The 20,834-nt window shown below is 37.4% G+C and overlaps 1 protein-coding gene across 1 annotated transcript in view; it reads right to left on the bottom strand.

The window, feature by feature from the left end:
- SLC25A12 (solute carrier family 25 (aspartate/glutamate carrier), member 12) overlaps positions 1-20,834 on the bottom strand; it is a 65,509-nt gene that overhangs the window by 1,883 nt on the left and 42,792 nt on the right. Inside the window, exons 10-17 of the mRNA XM_004674544.2 lie at positions 16,787-16,868; positions 15,228-15,386; positions 12,163-12,215; positions 11,857-11,937; positions 5,274-5,414; positions 3,337-3,475; positions 720-878; positions 503-593 (exon numbers count right to left, since the gene is read on the bottom strand). Of these exons, the coding sequence (XP_004674601.1) occupies positions 503-593; positions 720-878; positions 3,337-3,475; positions 5,274-5,414; positions 11,857-11,937; positions 12,163-12,215; positions 15,228-15,386; positions 16,787-16,868 (905 nt within the window). The remainder of the gene's footprint in view (positions 1-502; positions 594-719; positions 879-3,336; positions 3,476-5,273; positions 5,415-11,856; positions 11,938-12,162; positions 12,216-15,227; positions 15,387-16,786; positions 16,869-20,834) is intronic.

Here is a 20,834-nt window from a genome sequence, read left to right as displayed (position 1 = left end):
AAGTGGCCTGAATCTCACCAGCAATTACATCCATGAGCATAACCTCTCTTTGAACCATTTTTTCTTTTGCAATAAATTAACTCCCAGAATATTTATATCTATCTAGTAATAAATTATAATGAATAATGAAATGCGGGTGGTGTGAAAGGGCATGATTAATATTTGAAAGTTTGCAAAACTGTTACTAATACAAATTTACATTATTTCTCGTGAAGGGGCCATTTAATAAAATCCACAATGGCACTTAAATCCATTACATCAAAAGGACAATTACTCACTTAACATTTTAACTTTCTGCCTCCCTAAACTTTACCCAAGTGGCTGCTTTATACCCCATGTATATGATGTCACTCTGTCTTACTAACTCTGAGGTTTCTCAAGTTCACTATTTGTTTCAAATGCATTGGTCTGTAAGAGTTCCAAAGAGGCATCTGTAGGCTGAACAAAGATGTGTATTGGTTTTGGTGTTTTCTTTAGAAAACTGTTGAAGAGCTATACTTACAGGCCTCCAAAATCAAGGTAAAACCACCGCTGAAGAAGCTCATAGGTGACCAAAGTAACACCAAACTGGGGAGAGGATCGAAACACTCGTGCTGCAAAAAGATAGATGGAACAAGAGGGATATTTAATACCCACGATGACTGCAGCAAAGACAACCTGTGAGGAACAGGAGCAGGACCTTACACCAGCCAGTCAATCCATATGGCCCCATCTCCTACCTGCAGTCCCTTTCCAAAACGCTGAGGGCCCTTCTTCTCGGAGTATCTTCCTGAAACAGTCGATGACACCATTATATGTAGTCTGCCCGGCGCGGGCGGCCACTTGCAGTCTTGTCTTGATGACGTCAGCAGGGGTCACCAGAGATGCAGCAGGCACACCTTTCAGGAGAAAGGGACATTTAAATTAACCAAAGTACTTGAGTAAAGATAAAACTACTAACATCTAACAATACAATTAGAAACTTTTAACTGCTTTCATTGAAGGCTTCTTAAGTAGATGCCTGGGTACTAATTGGAAAATTGGATATATGGATCAATAGTTGCTACAGTGTGGTCAAAGAAAAATTCTTCATTTTCGCTCTGAAATAGGAAAATCATTCTCCACTCACTACATGATTCCAAAGAACTGAAAAACAAAGGGGCAGCAGTATTAGGATGATCCCCAAGTGTTGCCCCTCTAGGTTTCAATTATTATTATTATTTTTTTTGGCTGTTTCTTAAATAAGACACAGCATTTTCATGTGTGGGAAGAAGTGGGGATAGTATCAATTGAGTGGACTTGTAAAAACATCTGACACAAAACTAGTTTTGGGGGTTTCTTTGGGCTGACTCTTTTGTCACCTTACTGTGAGAGGTGAATATTAATACTCATACTCACCTATTTTGAGAGACTGACTTGAGAGCTGACTGCGATGCCTTTCAGACATGCTCATATGACAGAAGTCATTAACACTAGAGGTGAGGCCAGGCAACCAGTTAACAATGGGAGGGACCATCAAAAAACCTTATCATCTATTCCCTGGGTCCAAACTCCCTGGGGTCATGTTGAGATTGATCAGCAGCAGGGCACACAGACCATTTCACACCACACTTTTTACTCATAAAACAAGACAGGAAACAAAAGAGCAACATAACCACCCCCAGAGGGAAGAAATTCAATTTGGTCTGAGTATCACTGAATGATGGCTAGGCAGATAGAGGCTGGTGGACTTGTGGGGGGCTCTGTAATAGAATGATACAAATACCTCCCCTCCACATGACTCTGCACTTTATTCAGATGAAACTAGGTAAATTGCCTGCCTTTGTTAATGTTCTGAATTCTCAATGTTCTCAGTGCCTACCAACAAAGATTTATTGGTAAAAATTAGAAAATTCATCTCTCATTCAAAAACTGACAGCAAATATCTGTAAACAAGAAGTTGTTGCTGACAGTTCTTAAGAATGTTACTTGGATCCATCAACCACTGGCAAAATGCCTACCTACAACTGAACTGTTCTTTGGCTGGTTTTGGTTGACACTGTAAAGTACAAAAAAAAGGGTGGAGAGAACATTTACTGGTCCTATTAAAACTGGGAGGCAGGGCCCTCCCTGGTGGTGTAGCGGGTTAAAGCACTGCACTAAGAAGCTTAAGCCACTTTCGCATGAGTTCGATCCCCGCCTGCCCGGGAGGTGACCACATGGCGTGGCAGACCTCGCCTGACCCGCCCGCTGCTTCCCTCAGCAGTGTACTTCCTCAGTCGGCCTGTTCTGCTCCCCACTCTGTCTCTGGTGAATCCTCTCACCCTCCACAACTCTGGCCTGTACCCCAGTTCTGTATGCATAAATAAATAAATCTTAAAAAAAAAAAAAAAACTGGGAGGCATTGATCAGTACCAAAAAGGGGCTGCACAAGGATTGAGTAGCAATGTTAAGGGGAAACCCAGTCCACTCTGGGCTGCCCTGTAACAGCAAAACAGAGCAGATTACTTTGTTGGTGCTCAAATGTGCAGTGGACTGAAGTTACAAAAATTAGAGGACAAGGATTTGCTAAAGCTCAACCAAATAAAAGCAGTTAGCTTCTTAATCATCACAAGTGACTCTTTGTCTTCATAGGTGAGAACAATTACATGGTTCACTCCAAACCCTCAGGCTCCTCAAAGGCTCCTCCCACCCCACACATCCTCTACACACACACACACACACACACACACACACACACAATGACTGAGTGCCTGTGATTACTAGATTACTATGGTTGCCATACAGGGAAGGCTAGGATGACACTCACCACTCAGTAGAGAAGATCAGACCTATGCAAACAACTATTAATAAAAGCAGGAAGTGCTATGGACCAGAAGAGAGGCCAGTGGAATTCAGGGTGGTTTGCTGGGGAAGTCCTGCTTACCCTGAACTAATGAGGATGACAGCAGAAAGAATAGGGACTAGAAGGACATGCAAGACCTGTGCATCAGCACAAGGTATAACAAAGCAATTGATTTGATGAAGAACTTTTCCACCTTAACCTTAGCTTGGCTGCACTCAAGTTTCAGGGCACAGGAGGCTAAGAAACATGTTAATGATGAAAGCCCAATTTAGATGGGCAGATCTAATTTGGCTCTGAGTTGCTAAGCTGCATTAAGCTGTTTATCCACATTATGCAAATGTAATTAACTCTCATCAGTATTACAGCACATCCCACAAAGGAGAAAAGGCAATCATATTTAAACTAAGTCTGATACAAACAATAACCCTTCTAGAAGTAAAAGGGAAAAAAGCACAGAGAACATCTATATTTTTTAAAGAAAATGGTGGGGGAATAGGGAGACATGGATTTTTTTAGTTAAAAATTGTAGTTACCTGCCATGGCTCCAGCTGCAAGGAGATTTAAACCTCCCACACGTCCGTTTTCATCAGCCAGAAGTAGTTTGCAATGAGCATAAACAGGAAAATAGATCGCAGAGAAGGGAATGTCTCGGAGGAAACACGCTTTGGCACCCTGTCACACAGTGAGGAAATAGTGCAAAACATTTGTGTAAACAGGGTATGAATGCCCAAGAGAGATCCAGATGGTAAGTCTGAGGTATCCCTCAAACAGCACTGGACTGATGTAGAAGGGAAAGGGGGAGGTTTAGTGGGGTAAATACAGATAGCTCCACATTAGAGAAAAGCTAGTGGATCCTGGACCACAAGTAAGTTCTGACAACTATGAACGTTTTGGCATTTTCACTACAGATTACATTTTTAAGGTTAATAAAAATCAGCTCTCAAACCTCCACATTGTTTTTCCACTTGGCTTTGATGTGTATGGAGAGGGAGGTGAAGAGGGAGACACAGGTGGGAGTAGAATTCAAACCTCAAGATTAATAGCTGGATTCCAAGCAACCATTAAAGGCAGCCCCCAAACTTGAACTACCAATTCAGTGCAGACCAGCTTAGAACCCCTGACCCCTGAAGTACCAGGTAGACGTTCTATAGTCAAAGCAGTAGTAAAGAAAGTGATTATTCTGGAAGTGGGGGAGATCCTTCCTGTTGCTTGTGTCCTAAATAGCAGAGGATCCAGGGGAACCCAGGCAAAATATTTCAGTAGGCAATTGGCACAGGAGTAGAAAATCACTGAGACAGCCAGTCTCAGCTAGTGAGGTGGCAATGAGCACCTTTCTCAGTTTGGTCATTGGCCCACACTATTCTATCACTCAGGGCTAGACACAGTACCCCAATTTTGGTGTTCATTTCCCTAAGTGTTCTGTTTTTAAAAGACAAACTAAAACATTAATAAAACAAAAACAAACAACAAAACGCAGGGACTCTCTGAAGAATGAAATGGAAAAGAATATTGATAAGTTCATCTCTCCAAGGGAATTCCAAAAAAAAAGATGGAAACTGGGGAAAGGAATGTCTACAAACCTCTCTCAAGCTCAGCATCACTGCTTTACTGGTCTCCTTAGAGCTCAGTAGCTGTGTGATTCTAATCTGGAGAATTTCTAATTTCTAATTTGCAGTTACAGAAGCCAATTTACACATTTATACAGTGATGGATCTATAAATAAATCAGATGCTGTGGAAACACAGTTGCCTATAGCAGCTAAATTTACGTATTCCCTCCTTATACCAGACCAAAAAATGGAAAGAAAAACTCTTCCTTGTTTAAGAAAAATAATAGCTTCTGCTCCATTACATCTGATCTGTAATGATGGGAGTAAGTATACCTGCAGGGAAGGAATCTGTTGACTGGCATTTTGCTGAAGTACAGTACACTGTTTTTTCTGTTTTTTTTTCTTAAATGGAATTCATTATTGACAAATCCCACCACTTAACTTCTTAAAGACCTGAATCCTACCAAAGTCTACTACTGTTTCACTGTGGTCAAATTAGTAAGACAAAGAGAAGCTCCTACTGGGAAGATAACAATAGAGATAACAGACTCAAAATAAACATAAGACTATTTTGAAGTCCTAAACTAGCCCAAAGAGAAAACCAAAGAAACTTTTTCCCAAACCTGCCACCAAATAAAGGCTTCGGCCCCAAGCCAGCGGGTCTGCGGTGCTGGCCTCCCTGCTGGCAACTTCATAAAAGCCTGAGATGATAACTGGAAGGCGTGTTTGTGCATCCCACTGCCTCTAATAGAAGTGTCCCAGTTTTTTCTTTTTGTTTGATTTTCTATTCTAGGGACTACCCTGCTGGACAAGATTGCTTTTCCATTTGGGGTGAGAGTAGCGTGGTTTCCACATTCTTTCACATCTCTATTGAGTACATTACAACCTCTCCACTGAGATAAGAGGAGGGAAGCCACCTACCTTGTACAGACCAAAAAGTCCCAAGTCCCGCAGCACATTCAGGGCACTGACCCTGGGTCCTGTGGTGATCTCTCCAGCTACCTGTAGGCGAATCTTTACTATCTCCAATGGGTTAGTAAAGATGACCTGAGAGCCACCAGCCTGCAGGAAAGGGAGAAGAGACAGAAGCAGAATTCCATATCAGAGCTGGTAGTTTAAGCAAAGACATTTCAGAGAAGCCTCTACAAGTACCACTTTACAATGCTGGAGGGCTCTCCTGGTCCCAAACTCTGTGCCTGGATTTACTTCTATATGAAATGTTAAGAATTTTACACACTAATATTTCCATGGTCAACCCAGCCATATCCAAAATGGTGAAACTATAAACTCATTTGGAAAACAAACGTGAAGCCAGATGTAACGATGGGGAGTCCCAAGTGAAAATTTAGAAGACTGGTAGAAATTGAAGCTAAATTTTGGATGTACAATGGTATTTGCTAAGCTAAGCAAACATTTTTAGCTTGGACACCTGCTTTGGCCTCCTTGGATTGTATAGAAGCAACTAACATAAATTTACCCCACAGATGTGCCAGAAATCACAAGGGGAAAGTTTCCTCTGCTTCAAATGCTAAAATGTAACCCTGAGCAAAATTCCAAGAGAGATACATACAAGTTACATGCGCACACACAAGGGCAGAATTCAGAGTAGCAATTTCAGTATCACTTCAAGCAAAACCAGAGGAACTCTCTGAGGCAGAACTGGAAAATGGAATCTCTCATTACCCTGAGTTCAACCCCACAGTCCAACAGTGACAGGAGTTTTAAATTTGGATAATGAGATTGTATTTGCATCTGAAATCTGTTAACTGGAAGGGGAGTGGGAGGGAGAGTACTACCAACCTCTTCTGGATTTTGTGAGAAAGTGTGCATATCTACATGCATATGTAAAAAATATATTCAAAACTTCATACATCTCTCCAGTCACAAATGAAAAATCTTTGTAAACTGCAGCAGTTTTCATTATATCATCATAACCATCTTCATTAAAAACATATTATGTTGGCCCTCCCTGGTGGCGCAGCGGGTTAAAGCACAGCACTGAGAATCTAAGGCCACTTCCGCATGAGTTCGATTCCCGCCTGCCCCGGAGGTGACCACATGGCGTGGCAGATCTCTCCTGACCCGCCCGCTGCTCCCCTCAGCAGTGTACTTTGTCTATCTGCCTGCTCTGTTCCCCACTCTATCTCTGGTGAAGCCTCTCACTGCCCCTGAGCCTCTGGCCTGTACCCCAGTTCTGTATGCACAAATAAATAAATCTTAAAAAAAAAAACATTATGTAGTCAAAATTTGTCTGATATCACGTCACACATGAAATAGGGACTGTGTGCCTCACTGGCGGGGCACAGTAATTCCACAGGAAGAGAAACAATACCTACGAAACTCACACGCAGCATTCAATGCCACTTCTACACCTGACCGTCATCCTGCTCATGATTCTAAAATCTACAGCCTTCCAAGACTCCCTTCTGAGGGTCAGTAACAAGTCCCAGCACATTCATTAACCTAGCTGCCTTAGGTCTACGTACCCCCAGCTACTCCTACCTCAATCCTGATCCTTGACTCCTATCAACATTCACAACTCAGAGGTTCCTTTCCTTTTTCAGGAAAGCTTATAGTCCTGAATCCCCCAGGGCCTAATCCCTTTTTGGAACACCACACACAGAGGCACAGCAATTTGCTGTCTCTCTCTGGGTTTACTGCAACTCCCAACCTGACACAATCCAGACCACTGGCACCCAGTCCCCAACTGGCCCAATTTTACATGTCAATTTGCCTGTGTTCTCTCTTTTAATCTTTTGCACTGCAGGCAGAAGGAAGCATTTCGATGTTTCATCTAAGCAAACAATACTTTCAAGAATTGCTGGGTGAAAAATTATGTTAAAATGATAATCCAAGTAATTGTTCACATCATTTGTATTAAAGACCACACCAACTGGAAGAGTTTACTACTTCTCAAAGCCTCTTGTTTAAATAATGGATAATGGTTGCAAAGACTATCTTTAGGAAAATATATGTTAATGTGCTGAACGAAAGCAGATTAAAAAGAAAAAGGAATAGAAACACAATTTTTATTTTAATTTTCAAAATTTGCCACCACCAATTTCAGGGTTGAGTGCCACTCATTAAATGTTTAAGTCAATACAACGTTCTTTCATGTTCTGAGTCATCAGTACAGAGTACCACCCCAGGAAATAATAGCTTTGGAAACAGTTGCCAGTTCACTGAGATTTATGCTCTCCTACCAATTCTTATCTTTTGGAGTGTACAAATATAAGTTCTCAATTAAAACAGTACAAATAAGAGAAGGAAATTACTACATTTTAAAATACAAACATTTACTATAACATGTTTTGAAGATTTATTACTCAGTATGCCAATGACATAAACTGAACATAAAATAGTAGATATCTGGGCCCTCCCTGGTGGTGCAGTGGGTAAGTGCAGCACTAAGAAACTAAAGCCACTTCAGCACGAGTTTGATCCCCACCCTGGAAATGACCCAGATGGCACAGGAGACCTCTCCTGACCCACCCGCTGCTCCCCTCAGCGTGTACTTCATCAGTTGGCCTGTTCTGCTCCCCGCTATGTCTCTGGTGAATCCTCTCACCACCCTTGTACCTCTGGCCTGTACCCCAGTTCTGTATGCATAAATAAATAAATCTTAAAAAAAAAATTAGGTATCTGTCCATCAAAAATGTGTCAACATTTCCCTAATTTTAACAAAATGAGAATGGCTGAGAGATGAAAACATTGGTAGCCTCCTGAAAATATAAATAAGAACTAAGAAAAAGAATTTTCAAAGTATATGCCATGTACCTTTTTAATTATGACTCATATGAATGGACGTACCTACCTAAAAATCAAAACCACACAAAAAACCCAAGAAATAGAACTGGTCTCAGAATAGACTAGTTCTTCTCTCAGGGTGATCATGTTCATTTATATATTTTAAATGCATTTTTTAAAAATTAGCACTAAATAGCTGTGGATTTGAAAATTTAAGAAGGCTTATCTACTTATGTATATACAAATGTTTAAAAAAAGTGAACCAAATATAGCCAGTGATATGAAAAAAATAGACACTAAGATATATACATTTTCAAGTTAAGTGACAATGATACACAGCTTCACAGTCTTAAACACTGTCTAATTTCATATTTTGCTGTTGTTTGTATTGATGCTTATATTAGATAATGTACCACCCTATACAATACTTTTGGTGAATTTTTCACTCACAAAATCTATAAAATTAGCCTCTAACCTGCTAAGTTTTCCTCTTCAAGGCATACATAAATAAATAATTAAAACAAACTTAGCTTCTTTCATTTTCCAGTATTGTCATTTCGTTTCAGAACTGAATGGTGAAATAGACAATACAAGAGAGTAAATCTCATTTTGGGTGAAGTTTCCATATCTAACAGAAAAGGAAAAACTCATTTAATCGTGGGTCACAGATATATTTTTTTAATGAGAATAAACCAAGAAAGGCTGACAACAAAAGGGGGGGGAGGGGGAGGCTGTGACACTGAGTGTGCCTGAGGCCAAAGGGCTGCACACAGGATTAGGCCTGTTCAACCTCCTGCCCTCAAAATCCTTCCCCAGGGGCAGAGTATACAAAGAGACTTGTGCCAACTCCCTGTTTTCTTCCTTCTTTGATGTGTGGTCTCCTATATTTTGGCACATTTCCCTCCAACCACAAAATGTTCAATCTGAGCTGTTCATAATAAAGTCTTCCCTTATAGAACATGATGAAACTGTAGCTTCAATTTGGGCCACATCAACTCAAACAAATTATAGAATATGCGCATTAAAAATAACCAAAAATTCACAAAATGATGTAAAAATAAACTATTATTTAAAAAAACAAAAATTACAGAACTAGTATTGAATCAAGAGGCAATGACTGTTTCACACACCATTAACCAAACATTCTTACATATTTTATAAAGCAATAGGAAAATGCTGTTTCTTTTAAAACAAGCCTCAGATAGATAGTTCAAAAGGAGTAAATTGTAAATTTCTCATTGCTAAGTGATGATCTACACCAGTGTGTGAGAACGTGAACAGATAAAACTGCACCTGACCATAAACAGAGTTAAGGGAAGAGTCAAGTTCCTAAATATGTCTCAATGCAATTTCAATATAAATGTATAAGAAATTTTAACTTATGTGCATATGCATGCAAGCCTCATATGTAGTCACGTGTATACAAGCCTAAAGTCAGAAGCACGCTAATTTCTGGGAACAGAATAGGGAAGAACTATTTCTAAATGACTCTTTGGAGATGTACAAACTTATCTTGCTGATGAAGACATGGCACAGTGAACCAGTTAGTTACAGATCGTGGCTCTCAGGATTACTTAATCTTCTAACTATATGGATGTACCTACATGGGTGAGGGTTGCTAGAGAAAAAAAATAGTAAATTTATAAAGGTACTCACAGGCATTTATCCAGTTTCTCAGCAGAAACTTTATCGGCTAGTAAAGGATAAAATGACATATTCAAAATACTCAAAGAGAAAACACTGCCAACCAAGAATACTACATATTGCAAAACTTTCTGTCAGCAATGAAGGGGCCATAAAGACCTTCCAGACAAACAGGAGCTGAAAGGGTTTACCAATACTAGCCCTCCACTACAAGGAATATTGAAAAGAGCGCTCCTATCTAAATCAAAGAGTACAAAGTTGACAAAAAACTGAACAAGGAAATAAATAGAATCAAAACACTAAAGACAACATGGAAGCAGCAAGCTCTCACACATCAATAATTACTCGATGTGAATGAACTAAGTTCACCAATCAAAAGGCACAGAGTCTTTGGTAGGTTCGGAAAACAAACCCAATTTTCTACTGTCTCCAGGAGACACAGCTGAGCTTCAAAGACAAATAAAGGCTAAAAGGTTGGAAAACAATTCATTAAGTAAAGGATATATTTCCATGTTCCATAGAGTCTGATATTCTATAGAGACATCCTTTTTTAAGAACTTATGCTGTTGAAATGCATAGACTTTTAGAAGATGAAGTAGATTAAGCTTTAAAAATCATTTATTCGGTGGTGATACTGAATTATCATAAAGGCAAAACTCAATAACTGCATTTTCTTTTTTCATGAAGGAAGAAAGAAGAAGAGAGAAATTGTTCAAGGTGAAGAACTGCAGAAAATCAAATCATCCTACTAGAGCCCAACCTGCCCATTTTTCATGGTGTCATTTTCCAGGTAAACAAGCTATCAAAGCTTCCAAAAGGGAGTCAGGATTAAGAAAGAAATTTAGAAATTAGATCTGAGTGTCAGCACAGCCTTCATTGCAACCTGGATGTCAATAATTCCCGAAGTTCAAACCTTGAAACAGGGTCTGGATCTAGCAAAAACAAAAGAACCATGCATGTCCTATAATGAAATTTAGTTAGAGAACTTTTTAACCCAACTGAAACTGAAACCACTGAAAAAGAAAAATTATGATTTTTTTAAAGTTTCTCTCATAACAAGAGAAACACCTACAACATCTTATTGGGGTAAAGGAAGAGGAGAAAATACATTTCTGACGACCTGCTTAAAAACAAAGGTCTTATTCTATATCCATTGTTCGTTCTCCATGAAAGAGTTTACAAAATGTTTACTTTCTGAGAACCCACTCTGCCAGCCATGCAAACACCCACACACTCACATGTACAAACATACTCCCAAGTCACCTCTTCCATAAGAACTTTAGTTGCAGAAAAGTGAGGACCCAGGTATGTGCCAGGCTGACAAATCTCATCAAGAAGAAATAAGAGCAGCCCCAGTCTCTGACCCTCAGGGCATCTTCTCTGAATTAAAAGCTGCAAAGGTCATTAACCTCATCACTTCAGGATCCACAAGCACCCAAGAAGGGTTTAGCCAAGACTGTCAGCCAATTCAACTGGAAGTTATTAAGATTTTCAGGAACAAAACAGACTAATTAAGTCTCAAGTAAATTATCTATTACCAAATGTGAAATGCACACCACAAATAAAATTATTTGAGCTACAAACTTAGATTTTAGAATTGATCTAAATCAAATGCCCTATTCACTTTAAAGACAAAAATCTTTGTGCTTTAAAGTAACTATGACATGAATCTGTGTGAAAATTGTCAATATCGTCAATATAGTTATGTTGCTTTCTCTACCCACTGGTCCCTAAAAAAGGAGTATCATAATCATACCACAATGGCTTACTCAACCTACACCTAAAATATAAGGGTCTGATTAATCAGTCATCTAGAGGAAACTCTACCACTACTCTCTCCTGTGATACTTATGAATCAAAATTAGAACTTTAAGAAGTATAGAATAGCTCAGGAACTTCTAAAAGACCAAGTATACAAATATACTACCTCTTTTCTATACTCAAAACCAGTTGAATATGCAATGAAATTTAAAAACTATTTCATATAACTGCTGAGAAAATTTGCTTAGAATCTCTTAAATTCAAGGATAATGTCTCTCAGGTATTATATCTAATATGCAAAAGGGTTAAAGGTACATATTTGCCACAAGGAACATCCAGGATTACTACTTACACAACCTCCAGCAAGGATTTCTGCAAAAAGTGGAATGGAGCCATCTCTTCGGGTAAATTTGTCACGGACAAAATCATTAACCTGATTAGAAAGATAACATTACTCAACCAGAATTCCCAACCAGTTTTCCAAGTCAGTAAAAGGTTTACCTAATAATAAAATTTTAAATTATCAAATGTTTACATACAAATTTTAAATTTCACAAATGCCTTGATAAATGTGCCAGCCTTGATGGCAACAGTTTCAGTATTTTGGTTTAATGGTAATCTAAACAAATGACATAAATTCAATAAGAAAGAAACTTACAGTCAGCTTAATGGCCTTTTCAGGAGCAACCCCTATAAGTTGTGGAATCAGACCTAGGTAAATGGAGAAAATCATTAGCAATATAGATATATTAGATGGGAATACACAGGCCCCATAAGGAAAGGTTTCCCCCATATTATTTACCCATCAAACATTTTAGGGCTTTCATTAAAATAAGAAATAAATGATCCTAAAAACTGAATGTGTATAATAATTATTTATGTCAAATATAAAGTTATGATTTCTTGAGGCTATAATTTTTTTAAACCATGCTTCCTGTAAAGTCTAGTTTCCAACACCTTTCAAAAACTACACAAGGAAGGGATGGAGCCCTTGGGTCTTTTCTATTCCTGTAACACCAATAGGTAGCAATATAACCAAATCCCCTCCCTGTACAACTAGCTTACAAATACACACCAACATGTTAGAGAAGTGAATGATTTTATGCTTGGAAAAGCTCTGCAAGCATGATATTAAATAGACTCAGATTTTGCCACAAATGATGCTATCTATATAAGAATATACAGTGGGCAGGTTGTCATACAATACTAACTCCTATAATTTTCTCTTTAGAGAAACCCAGAATTCAGCATTCATTTATTTAAAAAGAAGCCAAAACTGCAAAGGAAAATGCAGCTTTAAGTAACAGTTAATAGTATCTTCTATGAGCAAAAAAATACTCCTATTGTATTCTTATTTACTAATATATGTCAATTTAAGACATGTCAAAAGCATCCCATAAGACAAAGGAAATCAATTGTAGAAAGTTAAATTTCCCAGGCAGGATGCAAAATGGAAAAGAAAAAATAAACAATTCAACATCTGTAAATATTCATGGGGCTCAGCTTTCCAAAGTATACAAATTACCCAAATTGTTAGCATACATTTTCTTTTTTTTGCATACCTTTTTAAAAGATGCTAACAATAAACATTTTATATCCTCTAAATCACCCCATAAGGCAAGCTGTGTATGTGTTTGCAAGCCCACTGCTGATCTATTCCTACTTTGAGGATACTACTGAGTGATTTTCTATGAGTTGAGAGCCAGCAAGTAATCGTACATACAGGCTACTGTCAGTCAAACTGAATTATCAATGACAAACACAAATCCACACATACCTTTAATGGGTAGCAGACTGATTCAAAGAATAAATCAGCAGATGGCAGTCTTAACTTTCTAACCTTCATGATTATCAGGTCCTATTACTTTTAATCTAATTCCCACACAACCATGTCAGCATGTGTATTTGTTTTACAACTTGCCTCAATAAGGCTCATGGAATTTTAATAAAGTACTGACATTATTGCCTGCAAAGAAATTTAGGCTAATCTGTCAACAATTTTGTCAATCATCTGACAGAATAATGGTCCAGTTCTAAGCAATATATGACAATCTCAATAATCATAGTGTTCACATACAGGACTCCTACAATCTTCTCCCTAATACAAGAGTCTCTCATTTAAAGAACTGATTTTACCAGTTTGCATCCTGAATAAAACTAACGATTCCCCTGCTCTCTCCACCCCCCAACTTGCTACACTGGACCCATTTTATTAACGTGAAATCTCTCTCAAATGATTTCATGTAGGCATTCATCAATTTAGAAGGTTAAACTATGCCAATATATACTTAGGTTCATTCTAATAGAGGGTATTGTCCTTAAAAGTAAACCAAGAAGTGGGTTAAAGGACATTTTGCCACAAAGGAAGATGGAGATGTCAAGGAAAAAAGAAAAACCTTAGCACCACTCAACACTCACATTCTCTATTAAATACAATCTAGAAGTGCTGGGTTTAATACAGCTTCAAGCTACCATTCACAAACACAGATCTGTACTCTGGACAGATAGTACATGCTGTACAGCTGAAATTTACATAGGCTAGAGATCTGAACAGTTGAGCAAAATAAGCTACACTTATTCTTGGGGTCAGGATATTTGAGACTAGATTGAATTCAAAATGGCATTCTTTTACAAAATCAAATGCCAATAAAAAAACATCCTCATGAACCCCTTTTTCAAATTTAAGTATATCAGAAATACATTTTCACTTGAAAGTCTGCACATTTTGCCAACCAGAGGTATTTTTTCTCCTGTCCATGAGCATAAAGCTTTGTTCTTCCTTCCTGGGAAGAAGTTCTAGCCAAACAGTTCACCAGAGCTCAGAAGGAGCTGGAGATTAATGACTGTGAGTGCAAACAAACAAGTACAGTAAATTACATAAGTGCCCTGGACTTGTGCATGTAGAATATTTTCAAAGAATTCCAAGTGGCGCCCAAAGGGATTAAAAAATTAATCTCTCTCCCAAAAGGAAACCCTAAATTCTAATGTGAAAACATGTACATGAAAGTCATTCCCTCTCAAAAAAGACAAGTTCCTACAAAGCCCACAGGGGTGGAGAGAATCCTCCATGGGGCTGCTGCCTCTGATGCCGACAGCTCTATGCTCAGACTAGAATCAGTGGTAACATTCCCCGCAAAAGAAAATCTCTTTGCTTTCACTCAGTGCCGCTAAACTAGGGAGGAGAGGAGCAAGAATGAGACTTGGAATCCAAAGGTTTTCTTTTTTAAATCTCAGGTGGCTCACTAAAAAAGAGGTATGAATGGTCATCTAGGACGAGAAAAAAAATGATGATATTCCTAAACTCACCTTCAAGTGGCAGCCTAGCTTCTATTTCAGAAAGGGATGAAGCCTCTCTAATTCTTTGAGAAAAGAAGCTCTGTTTCTTAGCTGTAGTCCTTGTATTCCACCTGTAAACATGTATGTGCCTTAGTTTGTAGGAGCATGGTGACCACAGAACCATGTTGGGACAGAAGCAGGGCAGGGTTTGTCACCCAAGAAATATAAACAGCAGAAAGAGGAAATGAGGAGCTTGTTTGAAGGCTAATACTGCTAGTCATCAGCAGAAAGCATTTAAAGGGAGATAAGTCTCAGAGGATAATAAAGAGGTTTTGAAACAACCCTAGGTGAGTGGACAAGTTATATATTGGTTTTCATGAGGGAGTTAAAATCTTCTGTTGGTAATAAAAAGTCACTAAGTTCAGCAGCTGAGATTTGCTTACTCACCCCGGTAGAGTCCAAAGAAGCCCTCATAGCGCAAGACTTTCTTAAAACAGTCAAAACTGTTTTTGTACATGAGCTCCCCCACAACTGAGCCAGTGCCACGCTGGTTTTGCATGCGAGTCTTCACCAAATCTATAGGATATACTGCAGTGGCTCCCACAGCTACAAACAGAACAATTTTTATGCTTAAAAGAGAGCACAATTAAATAGAGGATCATAAAAACAATAAATCTCAAAGAAGATGATAAACCTATCTATTCTCAAAAAAAAAAAAAAACTTGTTATTTCCCCTTCTCCCATACTCAGCTTAAGAATGACAGGATAACAACCATCGGGGTCCACAAGCACAATTGTTTTAAAGAATCAACATTCAATTCTCTATAAATTCAACCATTATATATGGCATTGCGTTACATTTCCCAGTCACATACAGACTGTAATTTTTTTAAATTTTATTTTCATATATATGAACATTTCTAAAAACAAAGCTTTTTTAAAAAAATATAGTAGTTTATTTTTACATCATTTTGTGCCTTTTTCCATCTCAGTTGTAATCCCTGTGGGCTTCCCATCACCAAATCACCCATGTGCCATCACCATAGTCCAGTGCATTTCCTCTGCCTACTGTTTTTTTTTTAATTTTATAATAGTTTATTTTTACATATTTTTGTGCATTTTTCCATCTCAGTAGACTGTAATTTTTAAAGTTATTTTAAAAAAACATTTTGGTAAATTAATCTTACTTACAATCATAATTTTAGAACTTAATTTCAACATGACCTACCTTTTGGTAAAAGGGGAAAAGAGACCAGGGTTTATAAAATTCAGGCACTAAAAAATTTGTAACATGAACTAGATTATTCTATTCTAAACTGTTGAAAACCAAAACATGCCTTGCAAGTTCTAAAACTGAGATTGAAAAGAAAAAATTAATTGTTCATCAGTTCAGACTTGTTTTGAAAAATCATAAATATTTTAATCACAACTGCTAGGTTCTTCTCAAAAAAGGAACTTCAGATTCTACACATTTTCTGTAGAGTGTATTTAAGGGAAAAAAAAACCAGTCCCTCAAATTCTGGCCAGGAATAGGGTGGGGAGGATTATTTTATCACATAAACTACAAGCCCAGCATATTCCTGAACTACAAGCAGAAAAACAAAAGCAAATCACTCTGAGAGGTTGTTTTATTTCATAAGGTTCTAGGATTTGTACCCCAAATACTGATTTCCTACCTGCCCTTACTCTCAATTTCACAAACACAGTCTTGCTCTCCATTTCTTCATATTGGTTTTAACCTGTATAATGAAACTGAGTGCAGCACTACATCTAAGACTTTCCCATTATTACCGAGGTTTTGTCCTGAAGACAGTCTGGAGCCAGAGGGGCCATGGCTGTGCTGTGACAAGCCCTCTGATCATAGGTAAAAATAAAGAACACTTCAGAAAGCCCTGCAGCCGTGACCCCGGGGAACAATGAACTGCACCTCTGCTGATCTGTCCCAGTCTAGTGAGATAATATTACATGGACATAAGCTTGAAACAGCACACAGACATGTCACTCACCTCCAGCAACTGAGCCCAGAGTGAATCTATAAGCAGACTCGGCAATCTGGAGCCAGACAGGCCTGCCTAAACCATGAGATTGCTGTGGGGAAGAAGAAGAAACATGTAAGAAATTTTGGAAAGCAGATAGCAAGTGAAAAATTCTACAATTCAGTTATTTTAAGATTGTAATAAGATAGCTATCTCTATTATTAGTTTTTAAAAACCATATACAACCAAATAGTCACAAAGCAGCCCCCACCCCCATTTTTTTAATAAGCCTATTAACACCTCACTTATCTGCTACTATTTGGGAATACATGATCACTGTACAGAAGTGAATCTTTCAGGAAAATAAATATTTCAGGCTTAAACCCTCCCCCCTTCTTTAACTTAGAAAACTTTAATCTTTCTAAAATGTACAAACACTATCTTAATTCTTATTGTCAAAGAATATTAATTATATTGGCTTTATCATAAAATCTAAAAGTGGAGGAAGTAAACTAGTCCACTCTGATATGCTTTCATTTGTACAACCTCTTCAAAGCTCAAATAACCAAGCAAAACATGGCAAAGTCAAAATATTAACACTTGGGAAGCAATGTATAAAAGATTTTATCTGCCATCTTGTTTTATAAATAATAAGCACCACTTCTGTTTTAACCAAAGTTTCTAATATCTAAATATTTAATTGTGACATCTATAAGTAGATCTTTTAAAATCCCACTTATAGTGCTGTGGTTCAATAAATTCTATTGTAAAAAGCAAAATAGGTGATGCTTGATGAAAACTCTTAAAAAAACACTGTTACTTCAAATAAGATCACTCTATATTTTATAAATTTCAACTATCCCAATATACCAACTTAATTATAATCTATAAGGTAAAAGCATAGATTTATTACATCCAAAATGATAATTAACAGGGAAGACCATCATAAGAAAAAAGTAGCAAATGATACATAGTAGGACTCATTCATGATCTTGCAGGGAATACATTATTCCTATCAAGTCAGCCTAAGCAACTGCAGTCACCTGTTACTTTTGGTTTATATGCTGTAACAACATAGTTGTTAATAGTCTGAGATTGATACTTTTATTGGAAATCTAACTAGGAAAGTCTAAGATATTTTAACAAAACCCTGAATATAAATCTAATTTTTTTTTACATTTTTTTTTTTTAAGATTTTATTTTATTTGTGCATACAGAACTGGGATACAGGCCAGAGATGTGGAGGGTGAGAGAATTCACCAGAGACAGAGTGGAGTGCAGAACAGGCAGATCAACGAAATACACTGCTGAGGGGAGCAGCGGGCGGGTCAGGAGAGGTCTGCCACGCCATGTGGGTCACCTCCGGGGCAGGCGGGAATTGAACTCATGAGGAAGCGGCTTTAGATTCTCAGTGCTGTGCTTTAACCCGCTGCGCCACCAGGGAGGGCCCATATAAATCTAATTTTTAAAAAAGATTTATTTTTTATTCATACAGAATTGGGATACAGGCCAGAAGTGCAGGGGCGGTGAGACGATTCACTAGAGACAGAGTGGGGAGCAGAACAGGCAGACTGACCAAGTACACTGCTGAGAGGAGCAGTGGGTAGGTCAGGAGAGGTCTGCCAAGCCATGTGGATCACCTCCCTGGGTGAGGATAGAACTCATGCTGAAGTGGCTTTAGCTTCTTAGTGCTGGTCTTTAACCCGCTGAGCCACCAGTGAGGGCCATAAGTCTAATTTTTTATTCATTCATAGAAAGGCAAAAGAATGTGCCATCCAAAAAGATAACTACTTTTTGTATAGTTTATTAGTAGTAGTCGTATACTAATTTTAGATTGCTTAGATACTTGCTTTCCCAAAGAGGAGAGTACTTTACCAACCACTGAGGACCTGGGCCTCAAGCAACCTCAGCATCTGATATGTTTCATCCTTCTACAAACAAATGCCCTTGTGAGACCATCAGAAGAATGCTGACTCAGTCATGCCACCAACAGGAAGACTGCACCTTATTCATTTGTTTGAGAGTCCACTGTACATAAAAAGGTAAGATGACCTTACCATGAACAGGACCGGTGACTTTATAAAGGTCTCACTGGGAGTGGAGGAACAAGCAGATAGTCTTGATCTAGTCATTGCATGCCCCATTATTCTTTAAGTCAATAATCTCCAGTAATTATGACTGAACAATCCAGGCAAAGATTCTAAGTATCTAACCCCAGCATCTGATTATAAATTATATGCATATTCCACTATAATCATATTTTAAAAATCTAAGGAACACACATTGTAAAATTATATGTAATATACATTTTAAACATAAACCCAAGAAATTATAAAAGATTTTTAATTTTCATTTATTAATGAGGAAATGGTTTTGGTATCATCTTATTAAAGTATTATATTGACCGAATATGTTTTAGTTTTTTTTTTAATGTTGATTAAACACAGTGAGGTTAACCAGTTAATTTTGATACTACTCCAAACAAAATAGTTGAAAATATAAACACATTCTGTACCATCAAGGTAAAGGTGATGCTTAACAAGATATTTTGAACAAATTCAAGTCATGGCATTTGGCCTGTGTAAAAACCTGTGGCTGTTATGCTACCTATTAAAAACACACACGCACGTGTGTATGTGTGTATGTGTGTATGTATACATATATGTGTATGTATGTATGTATACACATCCATGTGTGTATTTAACTTCTAATAACATGTATATAAAATTTTTTTCAGAAACAAGTTTCTTAATCAAACTGGATGAAAATAAACCTCAATCTTACGAGTTTATTTTTAATCATGTCTCCTTTCAAAATTTCGATTTAAAACTCACAAACGAAAAGGCTATCATCCCACATAAGAATTAAGTAACCACTAATTCCCTTATTCTTCTGTCTTCAACTACATATATTTTCTTTGTATTCTCTGCTTTTAAAGAATGTTTAGAAGTCCTACAAAATCTTATGAAAACTGAAGGATCATACTATGCTTTAATTCTTAGCCAAAAACATCTCTAACTATAAATACCTAAATGCCTTTTGAAAGAAATGTCACCTCAACCCTTATTAAGCAGCACTTATAAAGCAAAACATACAATATATGATTAGTAATGGTTTGAGGTTTTTTTTTAAGCTTAGCTATCACTTTAACTTATGGTTCACTTGTATTCAGATATGTAAATTAATGTAATTAATGCTATGGATTTCACTTCATGAATATTCATATGTAGAATGCTACTGTAGCTGTCATCTCCATTAATGACTGTGTACTGAATTTTTAGCATTTAGCCTGAAAGAAAATACTCAGCACTAAGATGATCGCCTACCGTGAGTAAATGGGGCCAAAGGAAAAAGCACTCTTTCCCTTAAGGTTATGATTATGATCATGAAGGTGATATTTAACAAGATTAATTAAGTGTTTTTCAAAGCAAAACAAGAGTTGAGAGCCTTACATGATTTTTAACCTGTTCCCAAAGCATATGTGTAAGATGGGAAATGATAGGGGGGATAAAACTGTAACTGTAAAATTAAAATAATGAAATTAAAAAGTACCCTATCCTATAAGTGAAAATTAAATAAGGCAAAATCATATCAGTTAACAAGTCAAGCAGTCTACTCAAACCCAGCTGCATTATGTAACACACCAAAACAATAAAGAGAAATGCCTCTTCCAAATGGTACACTATGGATGGTCAGGAGAGACGGAAGGAAAAATGGAAACTTTATACTGCGTATAGAAGGGGGAAAAAAAGCTAGATTTTATAACAACCAAAATGTATGATTAGAATGAAAAAATAAAGCTAGGAAAAATAAAATTCTTATGTCTACAAATCACATCTAAGAATTAATATGTCATATTTTAATTTAATTTTTTATTTTATTGAGCTAGTAAACACTATAAACACTATATAAGTTTCAGGTGTGCATGATATTAAATCACTGTCATTATATACAACATTAAGTTCATTAATTAAAGTAAGCCCTTTTACCAGATCATACCATACCAGCATAAAAATATCAAAAGTCACTGAATCAGACAAATCATCATCCAATCTGTCTTAAGAAGAACTTATACCAA

Source organism: Condylura cristata, unplaced genomic scaffold (genome assembly GCF_000260355.1).
Source record: "Condylura cristata isolate star-nosed mole 26May11 unplaced genomic scaffold, ConCri1.0 scaffold00002, whole genome shotgun sequence".
Lineage (NCBI taxonomy): Eukaryota > Metazoa > Chordata > Mammalia > Eulipotyphla > Talpidae > Condylura > Condylura cristata.
Note: the sequence above shows the minus strand (reverse complement) of the source record. Positions and strands in the feature narration are given on the sequence as shown.